Source organism: Ictalurus furcatus, chromosome 21 (genome assembly GCF_023375685.1).
Source record: "Ictalurus furcatus strain D&B chromosome 21, Billie_1.0, whole genome shotgun sequence".
Taxonomy (NCBI): domain Eukaryota; kingdom Metazoa; phylum Chordata; class Actinopteri; order Siluriformes; family Ictaluridae; genus Ictalurus; species Ictalurus furcatus.
In genome coordinates, this window is record NC_071275.1 from 15,011,737 (window position 1) to 15,031,256 (window position 19,520).

At 41.1% G+C, this 19,520-nt stretch overlaps 1 protein-coding gene across 4 annotated transcripts in view; it reads right to left on the reverse strand.

Annotated features, from left to right (window-relative positions):
• The window catches only part of srpk1b (SRSF protein kinase 1b), a 41,012-nt gene that overhangs the window by 17,751 nt on the left and 3,741 nt on the right, over nucleotides 1-19,520 (reverse strand). Inside the window, exon 1 of one of the 4 annotated variants that reach the window (XM_053653413.1) lies at nucleotides 4,369-5,384. The exons of the other annotated variants lie outside the window; for them this stretch is intronic. Within the exon in view, the coding sequence (XP_053509388.1) occupies nucleotides 4,369-4,436 (68 nt within the window). The 5' untranslated portion in view covers nucleotides 4,437-5,384. Of the gene's footprint in view, nucleotides 1-4,368; nucleotides 5,385-19,520 lie in introns of those variants that run through there. 4 annotated transcript variants of the gene reach the window in all.

The following is a 19,520-nucleotide window of genomic DNA, read 5'->3' on the forward strand; positions in this document are numbered from 1 at the left end:
ATATATTTTCTACCCCTAGCCAGTTCAGGTATTTCATGTGTTCCAGCTCAAGCACACCTGGTACAACTAATGAAGCCCTTGATTAGCTGCATCAGGTGTGCTTGAGACAACACCTGTTTTGTATATTTGTGCTGTTGTGAGGGATTCTCTTCAGGGGGTTGAATAATTTTGAAATTGGAGAAATCATTATAAGCTGCATTTTCAGTTGAATTTGGGGAAACCACTTGAAGCATTCGTTGTGTTGAACTATTTCAATTTCTTTTATTTGATTTGATTTGTTCATTGCAAACAGCTGAAAGTCTGTAAATTTTGACAATAAACCTGATTTGCACTGGGGGTTGAATAATTTTGATTGCAACTTACATATATACATACACACATATATATATATATATATATATATATATATATATATATATATATATATATATATATATATATATATATATATATATATATATATATATATATATATACACACACACACACATCACTTGCTAATGGTCTAAATCTAGCATACAAAAAGCTATATCTCCGATTTCCTATGCCTTTTGTACACTGGCTCTTTCATGAAAAAAAAAAACCTGGTATTCAAATACCAAGTAGCAGGAATTCAAGTTCAAGGGCTCAATAATGAAGTGCTGCTGACTCCACTCATCTGAGAAGATGGGAAACAAAATCATAGTGATGAAAAATGTCTGACACTCAGCTGTATTTGAAATTGAATTCTCTGGATTCGTAAGAACTTCAAGGGGAAGAAGTAGAACAAAATGGCTGCACTTTTCTTTTTTTTTTAATGAAGGTGCGAAACAGAAAAACTTGAAGACATGAGGGATTCATTGCCATTGAGTCATTTAAAGTCTCACATTAATCTCTCCTTAAAACTCGCATAGTTAGAAGTAGTGGAGTTGGAAAAAAAACAAACAAACAAACAAAAAAAACAACAAAAGGCCAATGAATCCCTGTTGTGCCGAAACATCCTACTCTCTTATCTCCGACCAACACAAGGCTCAGATCTGTTTTATCCCCTGGCAGCAGCTACATTCAACCCAGACACGCAAGACAAATAATCGCTATAAATAAATAAAATCTTGCACTGAGATTGGAGGCTTTGGAAAAGAAGATTTTTCAGTCTGGGTGCAATAAAAGATTTCAGCATTGTCAACGTCAGCGAGGAGACTTTGGCCTCGGCTTGACGGGAATACCGAGTGTCTGGGAAGGCACCGTGGGTGTTTCTATTTTCTACTGTTGGGACAACAGACACTGCTGTGCTTTGCCCAAATTCCTTACATTTCATTAGGGACGAGTCCGTGACTCACTCCTACATACAGTATGGAAATCAACATCTTACATAACCTGCCATTTAAAATGACATTACGATTATCGCGTTTATGACACTAGCACATTTACTGAAACGTTCTCATACGCCGCGTCGCCTTCTCCGACACGACACAATCCAGTGTGTTCACTGAAATGGCAAGGCATCTGACTAATTATAAGCCCTGACTGAAATTCACCGCGCTAGCTCAATACGGGATCTTTCTGAGCCCCTGAACACCTCTTTCGATTAAATAAGATGAGGCTCGGTCTGAAATAAATGGCTGATCGCTGGGATGCGGCATAACCCTGTTGCTTAGTAATGATAGTCTTCCATTGCAAATAATTGGCAGCTCCGAGCTGCGTTTTAAGTCTTTGTTCAGTCTGGCCATGAAGTGGATGTTGTAGGCGTTCGGAGTTGGGAGTGAGGAATAGCATTAGAAGAATACGGGTTGGACGCAGGGCAGGAGAACACACTGTTTTAGGACGTGGTGAGGACAAACCTGTTAATATCAGGCAGCCTGAGAGAGAGCGGATATCCTTCGATAAAGTGACTGAAATATTCTTTCTGATCCAGTTATACTACCAGTGAGTAATGATGCACCATAATAATAATAATAATAATAATAATAATAATAATAATAATAATGTTAATTAATGTCATGGAGGCTCTTTCCTAAGTCATAGCAGGGAAATTTTATTACAAACCAACAAACAGCCGCAACCAGCATTGTCTAGTCATCACACACACACGCTGAGGGATGGGAATAAAATGAAGGCAATAAATATTTTAGCAAAACACCTTAACAAATGCTTGGTTCTGATTGTTCAGAAGGTGTTGATTAATTGTCTATAACATCAGCTCTGTTTACATCAACACACTCGTTCTAATATGTTATCATTTCTAGTCACAGCGTATGCAGGGACACTGATGGTGGACAGATTTTTTTAAATGCGTCCAATCGTTGATAGGGTGCTTTTTTTTTTTTTTTGTTAGCATTTTTGGAAAGAGTCTCCAGTATCAGCGCTTTGTAACAGTCAGAGGTAGAGGTAAAGCTGCAACAGTCGTCTAACTTGGGAAAGTTTTTCGGACGGATTTGTGGTTTCTTAACATACAAAAAAAAACAAAAAAAACTGCTTTTTCCATCTTATTAACTTCACGAGAAAAAAAAAACAGAGAGGATGGTGAACGAGTGAACGTTTACAGCTGATATAACATAAGTGATGACAGGAGCTAACGTTCCACAACTTTAACATGTTGTATTAAAATATATATTAATAATAATAATAATATGCTGTTAATTATGTTATGTTTATTTAATAAATAAACAAACTGTTTGTAAATCTTCGTAAATCTCTATGGTATAAGAGTAAGGCTGAGTGATATGATACTTGAGGACATTTCTACGATACACGGTGAGCATCACGAAATATAATTTAGCTAACAAACTGCCTGCTAAACAGTAATAAAACAAAAAAAAGTTTGACAGTATTTTTCTTTAATGCCTACAAAGACAAATATTAAGTAAAAAAAAAAAAATAATAATAATGTCAAAATCGACAGCGTCCATTCAGTACCATTTACTTTGTAATGATGGAAAAAAAAACGTAAAAAATACATCACCATAGCAACGATATCACAGAAAAGTGTATCACGTAATCATTCATCACGATATCGCCCAGCCCTATATAAGAGGAAAACAACAACTTGGAAATGATGTTATAGGAAGACAACTTTGTCGCTGTAACAGTAACTTTCACCACACCGTCGTTGATTAATTTCCGACACCACCTCACGGTTACGTTTTCTTATTCCTTATGTGATCGTGAGCAGGAAAAACTTTTTTTAATTGTAATATGTATATACTCTAGCTGAATGTTAACAGTGCATTTATAATGAAGCCATCAACCAAATCATGTTTGTTTGTTTTTTGAAGGAAGAACAAAATCAAGAAAATGATCTCTACAAAGATTCTGATCATCGCACAGGTCTATGAATGTCGTCCGTTCGTCAGAGCACCGAGCGAGACCAAAACAATCGTTCGTGTGTGAGTGGGCGGGACCAACGTCTGGCACGGACGGGGTTAAAACCCGAGCTCGGCGCTGAGCTCTGCTTTTGCAACTTTGCCAGCCCACATGCGCAGGCTGCAAAACACCGACATTCCTGCATGCTGTCTGTCACAAACAAATTTAAACACTCCTTCAGGTTACATGCAACACATTTAAGTACTCTAGGACTTCTTTCAATGTCTTCCAAAAGGTGAACGTTCTTCGTTCCACGTTCTTAATGCAATGCAGCAGCGATGCCAGGAGCAAAGAAAATGCTTCGGGTAACAACCGTCCAACTTTTGATGTATGGAAAGACCAAAAGCACCATGAAATCAAAGCATTAACCTCCAGAACAACCAAATTCTCATGTACAGATGTTCTCAAATTGCAAGCAAAGGCAAATCAAAAGACTGCTAAATAAAACAAAAATAAATAAAAACAGATGGATGGATGGAAGGATGGAGAGACTCGAGACTGGCGGCTCAGTGCTGCTAATGGAGGGAATGACGGTGAAGAAGCAGCAGGGATCCTGTCCACCTGCTGCTAGCAGACCAGCATATCTTCAACATCATTTCTAAAGACGCAGTCATGCTTTAGTTGCAGCTTCTTTCTTTCTTTTTTTTTTTTTTTTTCCAAATACCACTTGCTTCCTTCAATAAGCCAACGACAAAGTAGACAACACAGTGATTTTTGCTGATCAGGTCTAAACTGGCATGACTGTCTCAATGCAAAAACAGACTGAAAGCTTTTCTCCATCGCATGCATTCGTCTTTGTTAAGGGGGTCTCCATCTCTGCATTCGTCCTTCTACTCTGCAAAACAGCACTTTTCATTGATGGAACGATAAAATTAAAATAAAACCCAAAACCCTGACTGACGAACTGCACATGCATAATCAGCGTCAAAAAAAAAAATACATAAAAAAGAATAATAATAATAATAAAAAAAAAAAGGGACACAGACATGTATATGATCGTATACAGAAACGGACACGCGTGCTTACCTACAGGACGCCCGGATGCCCATGAGAGACGGAGGTGGCCAAGGCTCACAGGTGAGAGCCAAAGCCATGAACTAGAGGCTGCAGCTCGTGCGCTCTGCACAATGAGATATTCCAACGAGGAGAAACTCTCTCGCGCACTCTCTCTCTCTCTCTCTCGCTCACTCTCACTCACTCTCCCCCGCTTTACTGTCACACACTCACACAAACATCTTCCTCGCCCGCTCACTTTCATAATCACATTTTCTGTCTCTGTGTGCCATGCTCTGCTGGCGTCAGTCCTCAAAGCCCACCCCTTTCTTTCCCTGCCTCGCATTCTGATTGGCTGGAGCAGCCTGGCACTGCATTGCAGGTAAAAAATAAATAAATAAATAAATATTACCGCCTCCTTATTTCTCCTTCATAACTGCAGAGAGCTCTCCTTCTCTCCATGGGACCTCTCCTGCTTTCCTCCTCCTCCTCTTTTTACATCCTTTCTCCGCTTCTATATTTTGGTTCCATCTTCCAACCAACATTTTTTTCTCCCTTTCTAAATATAGTACTTCTCCTGTTCTCTACATCATGTTTCTTCGTCTTTCTTATGTGCTCGCCCGCCCGCTCGCTCTCTCTCCCTCTCTCTCTCTCTCCTCCACTCCCACTTTGACAAGCACTGTGCTCTGGCTCACAGGAGAAGTGAATCAGACACTCTTCCTGTGACTGAAACTTATCAGGAATCGCAGGTAGTGCTTAGCGAGGCCCCCTAGTGGAAACAAATAATTAATGCGACACTCCTTCACCGCAGAGCATGTGGTAATGTAACGCTTGTCTTTTTTTTAAATATCATAATAGACCCTCATGTTCTCGCAGACAAACAAAGTGGGATTTCAGTATCCGAGTCATACTCGCAGCACAATCAAAATATAAGTAGGGAATAAAACAAGACGGGGTGTGCTGCTCTCGGAAAATAAATCAACACCAGGGTTCAAAGGTGTTTTTTTTTCCCTCCCTCATGCACTACAGCAGAGGTTCTCAACCTTTTGTAACCAAAGCCCCCCCAATCATGTTGCACGTCCCCCCATATTGGAGGAGACCAAGCATAATGATTATCTATTCTAGCCTATATAAAATCTATCTATCTAATATATATATATATATATATATATATATATATATATATATATATATATATATATATATATATATATATATATATATATATATAGAGAGAGAGAGAGAGAGAGAGAGAGTTGGATAGCTAGATAGCTCGATAGATAGATAGATAGACAGACAGATAGATAAGCCCCCCTGGTTGAGAACCTCTGTACTACAGCAATGTGCCAATAATTACAGCACCTTTTTTTTTTAAAATCACTTTATAGTTACATTTAATGCAGAAACACAGAAAAAATAAACAAGATTATATTTTGTTGCTGTATTTGGGATCACCTTCCAAAAACGTATCCATGCAATGTTCTCTTCAGGTTGGTTAAGCCAAACAATGAACAGTTGTGTTCTTGGTTTGTTTTTGTTTTTTTTTTCCACTCCCCATTTACACACATTCAGTAGCTTTACTGGAATCTGGCACAAGTGCAAATGTTTTCCAATCTGAGTCACACCAACTAAACGAAAGCTAAGAGTGAAATATGACCATGTCTCTGTTATTCAGTTCTGCTGGTGTTGATTTAAAGCCGTGCCTAATTAAAGCCAGGCACTTTCCTTGTGAGATCCCTATAATCTCGTTGCTCAAGTACTTAAAGAGAAACAGTACAGCAAATAAAGCGTGAAACTATGCCCTGGTGCTCTGCACGCCCACACTAACTGGAGACAGATTCTAGGAATAATCCTCATGCACGTTAGAGTGTCTAAAGGGCTTAAGACTGGTCCGAGTCAGAGAGCCGAAACATTTCCACACGCTCTCTTCATTTGCATCCTATAAAAAGACCAGACAGGCCACATTTTGCTTCGTCTCACAGTGCAGACCTTTCACTTTTCATTACTAAACATGACGAAGAGCTGCAGCTCTTTTGGCGTTTAGAACAGCATGGGATTTTGTTCTGCATGATCCTGGGTGTGTTGTACGGCCATGCAGAAATTATTATATCGTGCAGTTGCTGGTAAATTGTAAAACAGCTCTTTCCACCTCATCCCAAAGACGCGCAGTAGGACTGAGACCAGGAGGCTGCGAAACTCTGTGTCGCTTGCGATTTTTCAAAATTACTGCAGATTTGGGCTAAGACGCGTCATGTGGCGTCATCATGACGCGCATTCAGCCAAATCCCTCTTCGGTTCACATGCGTTGAACACGAAGGTCTCATTTAAGCCACTACTGTTTTATTTAAAGATGTTACGTTGCTACCTAGGCTGCCACAAAATCCCCAATCCCTGGTTGATTCTAGAAATGCTGGCTAATAAATATCATTTCAGTATACAGTCCCCTCTGAAACTATTGGAACGGCAAGGCCAATTCATTTTATGTTTGTGCTACACACCAAATACAAATAAATTTGGGCTCGAGATCAGAAGGTGGAGATGAGAGGAGTGTTTAGGGTTTCAGCTTTCATTTCATGATATTTACATCTAGAGGTGTTAAACAACATAAAAAACAGAACCTTTTGTTTCAGACCACTCAAATTTTAGGCAAGCAAAAGTATAGGAACAGATCAGTTTTGAATTAAGTAAAAGTTTACTTAATATTTGGTTGCCTATTCCTTGCTTGCACCAACTTCATCAAGCCTGCAGCTCACTGACATCAGCAAATTGTTGGTTTCTTCTTTTCTTCTTCTTTTGTGATGATTTTCCAGACTTTCAGCGTGCTCTCTTTCAGTTGTTGTTGGTTTCAGGAGGTTTCTCCCCCTTCAGTCTCCTCTGGCCAGTCTAAAACCTTTTTCACCCTGACGAAGTCCTTTGTTGAGTTGGCAAGGTGTATTGGTTCATCGGTTTGCTGCATGATGAAGTTCCTCCCAATTAATTTAAATTGGCAGATAAAATGTTCCTGTAAACTTCTGAATTCATTCTGCTGCAACCATCATGAGTTACATCATCAATACAGATTAGTGAGCCTGTTCCAGAAGTAGCCATGCAAGCCCAAGCCATGACGCTACCTCCACCATGTTTCACAGATGAGCGTGTATGTTTTGGATCATGAGCAGATCCTTTCCTTCTCTACACTTTTTCCTTTCCATCACTTTAGTTAAGGTTAATCTTGTTTCCAGAACTTTTGTGCCTCATCTCTGTATTTCTTTGCGAATTCAAATCCAGCCTTCGGATTCTTATGGCTGATGAGTGGTTTGTATATTGTGGTATGGCTTCTATATGTCTGCTCTCGAAGTCTTCGAACTGTGGATTATGATACCTTCACCCCTGCCCTGTGGAGGTTGTTGGAGATGACACTGACTGTTGTTTTGGGGTTCTTCTTCACAGTTTGACTATGTTTCGGTCATCAGCTGTTGTTTTCTTTGGTTGACCCATTCGGTGTCTGTTGTTCAGTACAGTGGTTTCTTTCTTTTTCAGGACATTCCAAATTGTTGAATTGGCTATACCCAATGTTTGTGCAATGCCTCTGATATAGTTTCCCACTTTTCTCAGCTTCAAAATGGCTTACTTTTCTCCCATAGACAGCTCTCTGATCTTCATGTTAGCTTATCCTTTTTAACAAAAAATTCAACGATCAATCTAACAGGCCACTTGTGGGTAACAAGAAAACACCTGTCAGTCACACTGAGTGGTCTGATCCAATATATGTAGATGTGTCGTTTAACATCTACATATAAACAAAATCTGAAATTCTAAACTCTCTTCTCATATTCATCTTTTGATCTCAAATCCAAATGTCTTCAGTCTACAGCAAAAGCAATTGGGACTGTATATGCATTCGTTCATCTTCAGCTTTATTTAACAGCTTTATCCTAGTCAGGGTCATGGTAGATTTGGAGCCTTTCCCGGGTAACTGGGTATGAGGTGGGAATACATCCTGGATGGGACTTCAGTCCATTGCAGGGCACCACACACACTCATTGAGACCTTTAGAATAGACAATCTACCTACCAGTGCGGTTTTTGGGAGACCGGACAAAACTGGAGAACCCAGAGGAAACCCAGACAGAAATGAGCTGAAAATGTGAAATTCCGCGCTCTGAAACTGAACTACACAACTTCAATCATAAAGACTCACTAACTCTGTTGGCTGCTCTTGGAGAACAGCAAGATCACAATTAGGCTGTGTGCCCACACATAAATAGCTTGGGCATGAAAGCTAAGTCCCAGAGACTGTTAGGAAGTAGGGTACTGTAAGCATCCTACTTGACGGCGTGACAAATTTCCAACCTCCATTATGCTTTTTAATTACTCTTATGCAAACAACCACAAAAAGTCATCAAATGGCATGAACTGGGTGCCAGACAAAACACAAGACTGGAACACCAAGTGCATAAACCTTTTCATTCCTGTGTTTCCATTCAGACCTCATCTCAGTCAAACCAAGCAGGTTTGCTCACTGAAACCAAATGTGTATGGCACTTTAATTCAGGTGATAAAGCTACCAATAATCCTGGCATGAACAAACACAGTTGAAAACAGGACAGCACAGCATCTGCAGAGTGTGCATCTCCTCAGGCATCTCCCCATGGCCTTGTTTGGTGGGTTTGGTGCGAGCTCGCTGCAGTCGAGCACAGCCCAGTACTGCAGCTGAGGAGGAAGGTGCTTACATAACACAAGCACTTGCTGCAAGGCAGCGTGTAATCCACGATGTACTTATGTAGCACTGTGTATTTTTTTTTGTTTGTTGGCTTCTGTTTATAGGTTTGATCTGCAATTGTTTGTCTCTTCTAAACAAAAACAAACAAACAAACAAACAAAACACACCACAATTCTGTACTGAGAAAGAAGTTATTAGAGAAACAGCCAAGTGAACAACTCAACATGAACTAAACAGCAGCAAGGAAGCAATGGATGAAAATAAGCCAGGTACAATCAATAGAGCACAGGACGAGTCAGCAAATTCAGACAGTGGAGAAATCAGCATTCGTCCCACAGACACCCTGCTCAGTCAGGACACGCACCCCCCCTTCACCTCCGCCACCCAAAACTTGCAGTTGGTCCGCTAATTAAAAATAAATTGGCTCATCAATAAGTCAGTAAAATGTCCCCATCCCGTTGCTGCAGCATTGCCTCCGCACACACTCACACACACACACTTACTTGCACCTGAGCCCACTGGCCAGCTTCACCACAGCTGTGTTGAGTGAAACGATCCAGTCCAAAAGCCACATGGCGTGGGACGAAAAAGTGGAACAAGACGGCGCAGCCAGAGCCTCTTTCTTTTCCTCTTTCTCTGCCTTTTGTACTGCGTTTTCTCTTCTTTCTTTCTCTCTCTCGCACCCTGTCACACTGCCGGCCTGCTTCAGCACTACTGAATACTACCGAGGCAGAAAACATGAAAATGAGAGGGAGGGAAAGAGGAGGAGGAAGAGGAGATGGAGGTGGTAGCTCGGTGACTTGAGTGACACTCGCGCTACCCAGCAGGATGGTGCACACATACACACACAAACACACACACCCCACAGGAGTGAGAGAACACGTGCAGCGTGGGCCGAACATGAACACAAACAACGCAGCTGTGTCGGAGCAGATTTCATCAGTTTGCATCAGACAATTACTTTGTAGGTTCCTCGCAATTATTTATACTGTGCATTAGCAATGAGACCGGAGACTCATTTTCCACAAGAACAATGCGCATTAAAAATAAAATAAAAAACAAAAAAACGGCCAGCCATTTTTGTTCTAGAAAACAATTAGTTCCAGTGAAAACTGACTGACAGCTCTATTCTGTAGATGTTTAAAGAAATACTCCAGCGTAGGCTTGTGCGACATAATGATTTAATCATCTCTACATGATCCCACGCTGCCAGGATATACAATGATGATGATTACTCTGATTACATTATACTCCCAGACAGGACAAACTTTCAACGCTTTTTGCATAGGAGCTTGCTAGAACAAATTAATTATATATATTTATTCATTAAAAAACAAATTAAAAAAATAAATCAATGAACTATATTTATTAGTGTTGCTGAAAAACAGGCAAAACTTTTTACCTAAAAGGATTCAATTGGCCTACAGTAACGTGTCACATCTACCACGGAAATTGGAAACAATTGGAAAACTGGGTAAAACCCTCATAGGACAGGTTTTGGTATAACTGCCTCATATGCCTTAGATTCTGTGCTTTGTTGCTGTTGAACAGGCATTACATTAAGATATTTAGAAACAGTTCATTTAGCAAGTCTTTCATGTCTTACGTTAACTCACCTTGGGAGGATGTTGTGGAATGAATTGTGCCTACTATACTGCAGATGATAAAGGCTTACTGTCTTGTGCTGTACATGCCATTTTTTCCATGTGTCCGTGTCCGGCAGTTTAAATATTCAAAATTATTCAATCCTGAAATGTCATCCTAGTTAAACTGGCTTCCCATTCTTCTCGATGCGTTTCGAAATATATTACAGGCACACAGTGGATACATAAGAATGGTAAGAATGAAAAGCACTGTGGTATTTCTTTCACTTGGTGGAGGTGGCTGAAATGAACTGGGCAAATTGGTTAAATACCACTGTTCGTATAATCTGGGCTTCTTAAGGAATACCAATTTAAGGGGTCCGGGGGAGCATATGAAACACAACAAGATGTATTATGATCCAGATATGTTACAGGATATAAAGAGCTTGTAAATTAGGTAAAATCAGCTATCTAACTAGAATACCATAAAGTTTACTCCGCAGATGTGGAGGAAAAGGTTAGGTAAGCACCTTTACAGCACCATTTCTCCCAGAGGATCCTGTCAAGATAAAGTAACTTTTAATTTCTGGTCAATGAACTTGCATCAGACGTGCTGTGCACAAGCCAGAAATAAGAAATACTCTCGCTTTGTCCTCAGTGTGTGGCATATAGCACCATTGCATAACAGACCTCCTAAGGGCCAGAGGCTCAGCCGTCTAGTGAGAGAGGAAAAGAAAAGAAGAAGAAGAAGAAAAAAAGAAGAGCAACAAGCAAACACACAGACACACAAAATAATACACTGTCTCGGAAGCGTGTGAGCACCGCTCAGCTCTGGTGTTAAGCAGCCAGGGCCTGCATCCCAATTTTTGCCACTATTTTAGGCTCTCTGACTCAAAGGACTGCAGTGACCCCATAACTATCTGTGCTTAAAACTCAGTTCAAGACTGGCTAACCGGGGTCACCTACATTTAATATGAACACTCAGTGCGTTTACATGGACAACAATAATCCACTATTAACCCGATTAAGACAATACTCTACCATGTAAATAGCAACTTTTAATTACCTTAATCTGATTAAAGTCATACTTGAAGTAAACACAAATTGAATTAAGACGTGGAGTATTCCTGTTTTGGTCGTATTATCAACGTGTATTACAAACATGTAAACACCTTAATTACACTATTAACGTCGTGTGGGAGTTTTCACCGCATTTTGCGACAGGACACGATCGTACACGGCAGTGCTCAACCGTTTGACGGCAAACAAGAGAGTACAGCTGCGTCCCAAACTGCGTACTTGCCCACTATAGGCCTGTAGTAGGAGAAATACATGCATCTCGGCTACTATATAGACGGTAAGTACGCGGTTTGAGACGCAGCCCACGGCTTCAAACAGTTGTCCATTTGCACGTACAGCATGACAAATAATTAACCGCACTTGAAGCTTTCGTAAAAAAATAAATAAAAACACCCAAAACTGTATACGGTTCCATAACGAAGACGAACTGTATGTTGATACGTGAAATTCTGGAGGGAACATCGGACGGCGTGGCGCGGTGACGTAATGACGTGTGCTGTTAATCGATCTATGTTCTATAACATGTAAAACCTGAACATGAAAGGAGTATTCTAAAAGCGACTCATGTAAACACCTTAATCACAGTATTGTCTTATTCAGAGTAAGGTCAATAATTAGATTACTGCTGTCCATGTAAACGTAGTCACTGTTGCCACTTGACCCACTGCCAAAGTAGTAGGTACACCTCTGTACTGTAGGCTGTAGGTTTGTTGGTATACAATAACAAAGCAATGTTCAGGGGTGGATAAATCATAAAATCACTCACTAGACCACAGATGTTCTAGTCCAATGTTCTGTTGCGTGTATATACATTTCTGCATGTGGCTTTGGGCATTATCGTTATTGCTTGTAAGCACTGTCCAGCAAGTATGGAAACCATGCCACAGAACTGCTCTGTGGAATTTACTGGGTCAGCCATTTGGGTTGGTCACTTTTCCATGTCGTAATGGATTTACATAAAAAAACAAACCTGAATTCAAATGTCACTTGTTGCTCAGCTGCTGGGTTTTGACCTTTCAGGGCCCTGCTCTGAAAGACTGGCCTTTAGGCATATTAGCAGTTCATTGTGGATGTGGCCACTTCATCACAACTCCACAAACCCAGGCAAAGCAAATTATTTACATGATCATCCTTTTAAAACGCCGTGAACAGCTTTGAGGAGAATCAATATCGCAGGTGGAAATAAATTGCCTGTGGGGGAAAAACTAATGTGCTATTAAAATGTGCTAATACTGTACTTAAGATCACTCAAATCACCACTGTACTCTGTATACGGTAAATGTAGAGAGACTTCTCGGGTGCGCTTGTAGTCGGTTCTAAGAGCTAAAGGTTAAATATTATGTTTACTTAACAATCTATAGACTCCATGTCCATCCATCCATCTTCAACCGCATACTCCTTCTTCAGGGTCACGAGGAAACCTGGAGCCTATCCCAGGAAGCATCGGGCACAAGGCGGGGTACACCCTGGACAGGGTGCCAGTCCATCGCACGGCACAATCACATATACACTCACACACCCATTCATACACTACGGACACTTTAGGACACGCCAATCAGCCTACCATGCATGTCTTTGGACTGGGGGAGGAAACCGGAGCACCCGGAGGAAACCCCCGCAGCACGGGGCAAACATGCAAACTCCGCACACACATGGCCCTGGAGAGAATCGAACCCCGGACCCTGGAGGTGTGAGGCGAACGTGCTAACCACTTTTGTATTAATACAAAAATCATTCAGAGTATGAGCTTTGTACAATGTGCAAGAAAAACAACCATATGTTAATTGATTATTAAATGAATGGTTCAGTCGGGGGAAAGGAAATTGAAAATTCACTCATTTACCCATTTACTCTGAATCTTTCGATTCATGATTATTGTTCAAAGTTTCCTTTTCTCACCAAGTTTTGGTTGAACTTTTCATTAAAGTGGCTCATACTCCATACATAAATAAACACACGATCCATTCAGTGGCCATTTTATCAGGCAGCTCTACTATATATAATTTGGATATACACAGTTGCTGTGTGCTATAATATGGATTTTAAAGTGCACTACTGGGTTGAGAACAAACATCTCCAGCTGACAGCAGTCCTGTGGCCAGAAACTGATGGAAACTGATGGAGGCTAGAGGACGATGGAATAAGATGAGCTATAGTCTCTTATAACATTTTGTAATGAAATTCTGAGTTGACTGTTTCAGTCTTTTCTGTTTTCTTCAACACGGTCTACTTTCACTTTGGTTAACTGTTTCCTACATTACCCACAATGCCATTCGACTACCTGCTGATAGAAGTGTCAGTGGGATTAAGCTCTTGCTTCATCTCTATCTAAAAAAAAAAAAAAGAGTGCAATGCAGCAGCGCTTTAATTTCTCCAGTCTGTCCAGCTTGCTCAGCTCCACATCTGGACTCTCTGCTCAAACAGGTCAGCTTCCAAAGCTTCAACTTTCATAACATCGCGCTTTCATCTCTTAGATCACTAACTGCATCATATAGCTGTAGTGCATTCAGTTTGTTTACCGTCTTCTACGTTAGATTTCTTACTAATATGACATTGAACATTGGAGAAAAATGGCGAGTGAGGAAAGAAGCTCTTGGTTTTTAGGCATTAACAACGAAATCTGACTGTTATCCCTTAAGTACACAGCATATTAAATGCATTTCAAGGTGGAGTGTTCCTTTACACTTCTAACACCACTACACAATACCATCGAAGCACATTACTTCTGATCCATTGCGCAAAATAATACCTGCTCAGTGGTGGTCGCTTTCCGTCATTGGAAGGCTACAGTCGGTAACTGTGTTGTACCTGTACATAATAAACTGGCCTCAGAGTGCAAGTTTACTACATAATGTATGAAACAATGGATTTTACAGGCTATGCGCTGCAGACTAAGTGCATTTTCAAAAATGTCATAGCGATCATTGGCAAGATAAAGTGTGTTGTGTACTACTGCAATCATATTATACTTAAACAATGATTCCGAGTATTGCTTTGCTACAGAAATCACTCAAGTTGGCTTCTTACTCTGATTTTTTCAGTTACATCTTAACAGAAGATGGCACCCAAAAGCACGCTGAAATCACTTACAATTCAATGAATGATGTTAGCAGAAGTGGAAACAAATCATTTAATCAATATGACAAATGCATATTAAAAATGCTTAATATCTTGTATAAATACTCAATATAAGAAATTTTACTGTAGGGCTATTGCTTGCAACCTTGGGTAAAAAAGGTAATAAAGCTAGAAAGATGGTGAAGGGTGCTGTTCGCCGACTGGAAGAACAGTTAGTAAAATGGGTCATATTCAGAGTTGAGTTAAGCATGTTGTGAGGATTTAATACACTAATTGTACGTGTCGGTGCTCAGACCTAGGTATAAATAAATAAATAAATAAATAAATAAATAAATAAATAAAAGAGGGTGCTGGCTTAATCTCAAATGGAAAGGTAAGCTGGCAACAGGAATCAACAGTCAGTGTTGTGACGAACACTTGGGTGAACGTTTTTCTGGGGCAGAAGTTCATCACCAAGCTAATCAAACAGCTGATTGGATACTTCTCTGTACCGTCACCTCGGGATGGTAGTTAAAACCATCGACTCGGATAAGCAAGTTGCAAACCATCAATAAGGCAAGCCTCAACAAAGAATAAATAAAGACATTACTCTTTCTTAGTTCTTCACCAAAAAAACCTTTGTGTATTTCAGAGCTTTGAGCATTACTCACAAATGTCCCTGACAGAAATAGGTTTCTCCCCCGTTCCTGCAGTGTAGTGTGAGAACCAGTAGCACACAGTGATGCAAGGCCTCGTCTCTCATCTCATCAGTCATGTTGTGCAAGTTGCCTTGTCTGTTGTAGCATATTTTGGCATAACTCGTGAATTATTTATTACTCATTTGCGTGTAATATATATATACATACACCCACACACAAACACAAACTATATATGGACTGCACCAGATTTGTCAGTTCTTGCTGTGAGATGTTATTCCACTCTTCCACCTAGGCATTTGCAAGTTCTCAATCACGTCTGGGGGGGACACACGATTACATGTAATTTTCACTGCAAGGACGATCAGCTGTCCTTCCTGTCTCCCTGTAGCACCGTCTTACGCATCTTACATTACAGACATTGCAGTTTATTGTTCTGGCCACATCTGCAGTCCTCATGCTTCCCTGCAGCAGGACTATGAATTCATGTTTCCCTCAATTATTTCAAGTTGCCCTGGAGCAGTAAAGCATCCCCACACCATCACACTTCCTCCACCATGCTTGACCATAGGTATGATGTTCTTTCTGTGGAATCTGGTGTTTGGTTTACGCCAGATGTAACGGGACCCCTGTCTTCCAAAAAGTTCCACTTTCAACTCATCAATCCACAGAAAATTCTCCCAAAAGGTTTGAGCAGTGGTTTTTACCTCACCGCGATTAGTTCTTTGGAGTCCCAGAGCCTTTGAAATAGCTTTGTAACCCTTCCCAGACTGATGTATTTCAATCACCTTCTTCCTCATCATTTCTGGAATTTCTTTCAACTTTGGTATAGTTTGTTACTGGGTAAGATCTTTTAACCAACTTGTTGAAAATGTTCTATTTAAGTCTTGATTTGATTGAACAGGGTTTGCAGTAATCAGGTTGCGTCTAGTCCAGCTGAACCCCATTATGAATGGGGTTTCATAGATTTGGGGAATTAGTAACTACGGGGCAAATACATTTTCACACAGGCCCAGTTGGTATTGGATAACTACTTGCTTCATTAAATAATATGCAGACCACGCCTGAAACGAGCCATCTCAGCACTTCAGGACTGTTTTGAGCACAGCGACTGGAATATGTTCAGAGAGGCTGCGACATCCCACAACAACAGACTTGGAGGAACACACAGCATCACTGATGGACTACATCAGCAAGTGCACAGATGATGTAACTTCCTTCAAGGCCATCACCACACGTGCAAACCAGAAACTGTGTATGACTGCTGCTGAAAATCTGAGACACTGACAATAAACTGACAATAAAGCAGCCCTCCACAAAGCAAGGGCCAACCTGCCCCGGACTATCAGAGAGGCAAAGCGCAACTACACAGACACAATCCACAGTTGCTTCCTAAATATCAAGGACACAAGAGCATGTGGCAAGGCATACAGGCCACCACAGACTACAAAGCTACACCACTTGTCTGTGATGGTGACGCCTCACTCCCAGACATACTGAATGATTTCTATGCGCGGTGTGAAGCACAGAACATCATACTCGTGGGGAAGACCACCCCAACTCCCACTGACCAAGTACTTTGTCTGTCTTGTCGTTTGTAAGCTTTGCCAGGCTACAGTAAAATATTCAAGAAACACAACCAACTTGCGTTATCACTTAACAAGACACCATGCTGATAAAATGGCGGCACTGTGACCTCAGCAGAAACCTGGTGATTCAAAGCAAACTACACTGGATAATACCACCAACAAGCTTCCGTCAACCTCAGCTCGTACAAAGAAGATAACGGAGTCGGTGGTGCATTTCATTTTCAAGGATTTACGGCCGTATAGTGTGGTTGAAAACCCCGGGTTCAGGAATATGGTGAACACTATGGAGCCGCGCTATGTGATCCAGACTCGCAGATACATAACGGACGTAGCAGTACCCAGGTTTTACAAAGAGGTAAAGTGTAAAAACACCGCTTACCTCACCAGAGAGTGTGGCCCTGACATGCGATGTGTGGACCTCTAGAGCCAGCAAGTCGTATGTCACGATTATGTCACACCACATTTCAGAGGCGTGAGAGCCATACTGGCAATAACATTGTGGAGTTGCTGAAAACTGCACTGAAGGAATGGGACATAACAGGGAAAGACCCAGTCATCGTAACAGACAACGTATCAAACATGACCATAGCAGCGCAGCTGGCTGGTATGTTACATGTAAAATGTTTCATGCACACCATCAAAAGCACTGAATCTCCCATCAGTCGCACGCATGCTGGGAAGAGCGAGACGCATAACTAGCTTTTTTACACACAGCACTACAGCCAGCCATGTACCACAGCAAAAACTAAATCGACTATAGCTGCCCGAACACAAACTGATGGCTGGCGTGGTCACCAGGTGGAACAGCGCTTTTGACATGCTGCAGTGATTTCTGGAGCAGCACTAGACATCTGTCCCGCCCTCTTCTCAGGTGAAGTGAGGAAGACTGAGAAGGAAGTCTACACCATCAGTGAGTCAGACAACATCTGCTGAAGGAATTATCACCGCTATGAAACCCACGAAGGTAGCTACACTTGTGATGTCAGAGGAGAGCACACCAACACGATCAGTTGTGGCACCACCCCATGCCAGCTGATCCATGATCTACAAGAGAGCCCCAGTGATTCCACCATGACAAAGAAATCAAATCTGCCATATGCCTGGATCTCAACAAGAGGCACTTGGATGATGAGCAGAAGGAGATTCTTTATGTGGCCTCAGCTATGGATCCAAGGTTTAAGGCTTTGCCCTTCCTGTCCGAGGACAAATACCCGGACATTTATGTGAGTCATTACAAAAGCCGCAAGGAGCCAGGTAAGCTCTGCCGATAAACATTTGACTGCTTTGTCGATAGTACGAGACTTTAAAAAATATCCATTCACATTGAGTTGAAAAAGCATAAATACTGGTGAATTATATAAAGAAAATTAAAGTACATCAAAATATTTATATTACATGAAAACCTAATGGCCTAGAATTGTCATTGTTTGTATTTGGGACCATTTAGTGATTCACTAATTCCCACAGAATCAAAAGGTAATCTGACGTTGTTGTTTTGCTGTTTTTCAGCAGAGAGACTGGAGAGGAGACAGGAGAGACTGATGCAGAAGCCATTCAAGGTCCTGTGCAAGAGGACATCTCTGCATCCCCATCAAGACACCAAGGGATTCTTTCACTCTAGCTGACCTACTTGGACAAACATATGGTGCAGTGAGACCCTCACACAGGAAAACCACACATAACCTGGTAGAGGAGGAGATGACGAGATACAAGAAGGCAGCTCCCATGCCACTCGCTGGAGCCAATTCACTGGACTAGAGCTGCAACAACTAATCGATAATAATCGATTATGAAAATCGTTGTCAACGAATCTTATTATTGATTAGTTGGTCTGCGCGTGGCACGGAGCATATTTACTCATTACGTTACTTCTGTTCAGAAAACACGCTTTGGAGAGTAAATACTAAAGTGTGTCCCAAATGAAGTACTGTACACTTACACTATGCACTCTGCAATACCGTCTAGTGTGTGGATTTTAGAAAGGTAATATCATCTCAAATATAACACTAGCGTTTTTTTTTTACTAACCGGTAGTATAAGCCACGACGGCAGATGACGTCATATGCACGCTAGCATTAGCAAACACCCAGAGTCACCAATAATGACTTTCTTCAGTTTACTTTCTGTCAGCGTTACCTTTTATTCCCAACATGACCTCAGTCACCATCAAACGGAGGCGAAATAGTCACATGACTGAGGAAGAAAGTGTGTAACCGCCAAGTCCTCGAAGGCAGGGGCGCATTTTAAACACCGTGGAAATCAAACTGATGCACGAGGACAAACTTATGTTTATATCCAAAATGCTCCACTGTGTGTAAGGGGTTGGGGAAACTGGTGCAAGCTGCTTAAAAGGTTTAGTTTAAGTTTATTGTCATTATATGCTGTATTTGCGCGCTTGCAGTGTAAATGCTGTTGTTTATTATAACGGAAGCGATAGTGTTAGTAATGAGGCCGCGTTGCTGATCACGCGCAGTGTAGACGCGCTGATACAGAGTGTAGCACGAGTAAGATCTGTAATG